At 20.2% G+C, this 4,822-nt stretch overlaps 1 protein-coding gene across 1 annotated transcript; it reads right to left on the reverse strand.

Moving 5' to 3' along the window:
- Positions 1-303: 303 nt before the first annotated feature.
- On the reverse strand, positions 304-4,812 carry PRSY57_0926700 (hypothetical protein; the record flags this gene model as incomplete). The annotated part of the gene is made up of 1 exon (XM_020114814.1): positions 304-4,812. The coding sequence occupies one exon, from the start codon at positions 4,810-4,812 to the stop codon at positions 304-306; it is 4,509 nt and encodes a 1,502-aa protein (XP_019970514.1).
- Between the last annotated feature and the right edge of the window lie 10 nt (positions 4,813-4,822).

A 4,822-nucleotide genomic window follows, 5' to 3' on the forward strand; every position in this document is an offset into this window, starting at 1 on the left:
ACAATTAAATACTTTTAATAAAAAAAATATTATAATATTTTTTTCATGTAAAAAATAATTTACTATATGGTATATATTACGTGTAATATTATATATATATATATATATATATATATATATATATATTTTTTTTTTTTTTTTTTTTTTTTTTTTTTTTTTTTTTTTTTTTTTTTTTTTTTACTTTTAATTATTATAAAATAAAAGCTACGTTATAAGGATCATATAAGATATAAAATTATATTAAGATATACCCATTAATATTTGTATATTTCGTTTGATTTACTTATTTTTATTTAGATAATATCATATTATGATTTGTTCACATATGTGTGCTAGTTCTTGATATGTAGTATGATTAAATGTTTTGTCCTGCTTTAGAATATCATAATTTTTCTTAAGATTTACATAAGAAGATATTATAAAAAAATAATTATGTTTGCTTATATACATGTGATGAATTGTAACAAATTGCATAATTTGATTTAATAATGTAGTGATGTGTTCCATATGAAGAACCTTTTTATATTTATTAAAAACAAATAATTTTGTTAATGTTTTGAAGAGTATTAATTTATTGTTCTCGTTTAAATTATTTATACAATTTGTTTTTGTTTGAATAAGATGTTTAAAAAAATAAGAAAAAATATCATCATGATACTGTTGGTAGTATGTACATGTTGTTTCTTTTTCATATGATGACATAAGGGTATATGAATTATTTATATGATTTTTATCACTTGTTTTTTTTTCTTGTGGTATAGTATCATTTGTTTGTATAATATTTAATAAGTATTTATAATAATACAAAGATATGTTGAAATAAGAAAGTGTATTAAGAAAGTCTATAACATCGTCATCACTTACAATATGTTGTATAATATTATCTTTGTGTAAATAAAAAAAGGATATACATTCTTTTAATAAGTTTAAAATTAATTTGTATATTTCTAAAGGAAAATATATATCATTATTATTATTTCTTTTTATATTTCTTTTTATATTTATGCTATATAAGGAAGACAAATAATGTTGTAAGGTCATGTCATATGGATGCTTTAACATCACTACTTTTGCTAGATTATATAAATATAATGAAAGAGAAAAAAAAATATGTTTTGAATTTTTTAGAAACATTAATATATCAAAAGATTCTTTTATATATTCAAAAAAATTAAAATAGATTGACAAAAGTGTTTTATATATTGAATAAGTTAATTTATAATAGTTCTTATTAAAAGTATTTATATTTTGTACATACGAATTTATAACATTCTGATGATAGGATGAATATAGATTTTTTGTTTTTGGTAACATATTTGTTGTTAGATTTAATATAAAATAACTTAATAAATTAAAATGTTTTTTAGAACATATCATATGCATATCTTTATGTAATGTAGATAATGATGTTGGTATATAATTTAAGATATCTTTATTTAAATAGTAAGAGTTGTTTATGATTTTATAAAGATGTTCTAATATATATTTCTTTTCTTTTGAAATGTTCTTATATGAATTTAGAAGAACATAAATTTTTAAATAACAAAAAGATAAGATACGTAAGATATATTCATTTATATCATCATTTTCTTTTATATTTATATTATTTTTAAAAGGTATAATGATTTGTCCATATTTATTTATAAAATAAATAATATCCACAATAAATTTCAAAGAAATATTTTGTATATTTATTTTTTTATAATTATATAAAAATGTATTTAATTTGTTATTATTATTATTATTATTATTATTATTATCTATAAATAAATTCTTTACATCTTCTTTTGTTAAATTAATCAAACAATCTGTTTCATTTGCTTTATGATATCTACCATAATAATACACTTGATCGTTCTCTACATTGTATTGCATATGACATATATCATTATCTACATCTTTTTTATAAAATAATTTTTTTACATCCTTATATTGATTAACTAATTTGTAGTCTGTATGTACCAAACACGAAAACGTGATATCACCATCTTGGTATTTTATTTTATATTCTGGAATTACTTCATCTTTTAATAGTTCATATAAATCATATTTATCATAAAAGGAAAAAAGAAAATATCCATTTATATTTTTAACAATATTAAAAAAAAAAAGGAAGTTTATTACTTTAATGTTTGCATTTATTATATGTTTGTTAAAAGGTTTGTTTTGTTTCGTTTCCTCCTTATAAGTAGGTTTTCTGTTGTGTTCAATTTTAAATATTTGTTCTTTGTGATTACAAGAATGGCAGGGTTGAAATGTAGTACATTTGGTGATATGATCATCTGTTTTGATACGATCATCTGTTTTGATATGATCATGTGTTTTGATATGATCATGTGTTTTGATATGATCATGTGTTTTGATATGATCATGTGTTCTGATACGATCATTTGTTTTGATATGATCATGTGTTTTGATATGATCATGTGTTTTGATATGATCACCCGTTTTGATATGATCATGCGTTTTTATATGATCACCCGTTTTGATATCATCATCAACTTTGGGAACCCCCATATAATTATACCTTTTCATATATGTAAACATGTGCATATTCCACTTTTCGATACCTAAAAAATTAAGAGCACAAATAATCTTATTCAAGTGTTCTATATTAAACCTTGATGGTGTTATATTTTGTTGGAGATTCTTTAGAATGTGTCTTAATCCTTGTGATGTTTGTAGAAGAGTATGGTTGTTTAATAAACATGAAAAACTTTGTAATGTCTTAAAAAATAAGTGCTGATTTTTTCCATCAGTCAAAAAACAAAAACATTGAAAGGGGATCAGTGAAGAATCTATTTTATTTTGATAAAAATGTATATGATACTTTGTAAAAAAGAACATTAAAGAATTATTAATATGGATATTATATTGAAGACATATATTCAGGAATATCATATCATATGTTATATTGTAACTATTATCCTTCATAGATATGTCATGTGTATATATAGATTCATCATGATTATAATGTGTAACAAATTTGTGATCATTCTTACTTTGTTTTTTTGTTATTTTGTTTTCTTTTAGACTATATTTAGATAAGTGTGTTCCACGTATATTATAAAAATACATTAATAAAAGATGAATTACATCTTCGTAATTACTTTTAAATGTACCATATATATGTAACAATATTAATGTTTGTACAATATTTAAATCATGTATCTGTAATAAGATATTTTGTATAAACTTATTTAATATTTCAAAAGATAAAAAATTATATAAATAAAAAAAACATAAAATGAATATGCTTTCTCTTAAATTAAAAGATACACTAATAAATTCTATTCTATTTAATATATGATAAAAGAATTTTACATTATCATGTTTTTTATTAGGATTCTCCATTTTTTTTATTTCTTTATTTTTATCATATTTAAAATTTATAATATGTTTTAATAATATCTCTTCTTCAAAATAATTAACTGAATTTTTTTTTTTTTTTTCCTCCTTTACCTTGTCTAATTCTTTTAATTTCTTACCTTGATGGTGTGCATGAATAAGATCCTTTTCATTTTTTACAAAATTAAAATTTGTAAAATTAAAAACATCAAGTTTGTTCTTTTGAATAGTATCATATATTTTCATATTATCTTTATAGCACATGTTAACATTGTCTGTTTCGAGTACTTTATCGATGTGTTCATAAAGTATTTGTAATATTTGAAATTTATTTAAAAAATCAATAGGTTTATTTCTTCCCAGATCATTTAAATATACATTTTTGTTTAGATCTAATGTATATATATAATTCCAATAATTATTATCATTATATTGATTAAAATATTTGATGTCATCATTCGAGTAGTAGGAGTCATTTTGTGTATCCCATTTAAGTCGTGCATCGTCTTCATCGAATAATTTATTATAACTATTTTTCTTTTTCATAATTTCTAGAGAATATTCATTTTCGAAAATATCATAATAATTGTTTATATGATATATATCATTGGTATTGGTAGGTGTATCTGCATTTTTTTCTTGATGAAAAATAGTTTTGATCTCGTTATAATTATAGCAACTATTATAATAATTATTATTATAATTATTATTATTATTATAATTATTATTATTATTATAATTATTATAATTATAATTATTATTATTATTATTATATGTACTATTCATTTTATTTTCTTGATTATTTATATTATCCATTTTGTCATTTATTATGTTATTCCTTTCGAATGGTGTTGTTTCCAACTTATCTATTATAAGTACATTATTGTTTGCTACATTTTTATAAGAAATTTTTTGCATCTTCCATTTATTACAATAATTTATATATTCATCCATTAAATGGGTATCATTAATTTTTATATTCACATTTTTTATATATCCTTTATTATTCAAATTAAATCTATTCCATATATGTTCTTTTTTGTTCATATGTATTGAAGCCTTCATAACACCATCATGATAATCATCATGATAAGGATAATTATAATCATAATAATAATCATATTTAAAACATCCTTCCTTTTTATAGTTTTTTTTTTTTTCTTCTTCTTCATCATCATCATCATCCTTTTCCTTTATCTTTTTTTTTTTCTTTCGTTCTCTTTCTTTTCTTATCATATAATTTAATTTATCTATATCTATATCATCTTCATTTTTACTGGCTACCTTTTTTTTTAATTTGTAACATTCTTCATTCCATCTTTTGCATTTTTTTATATTTCGCTCAACATTATTAATGCTCGTACTTTTTAATGCTACCCAGTATAAAGGAGCACTTTTTTTTTGGGGGGTTGGTTTGTTGACTACTAATTTGTACAAAGGGTATAAAGAACTATGTAAATGCATTTAAGGAAAA

The sequence above is a fragment of the Plasmodium reichenowi genome, chromosome 9 (genome assembly GCF_001601855.1).
Source record: "Plasmodium reichenowi strain SY57 chromosome 9, whole genome shotgun sequence".
Taxonomy (NCBI): Eukaryota; Apicomplexa; class Aconoidasida; order Haemosporida; family Plasmodiidae; genus Plasmodium; species Plasmodium reichenowi.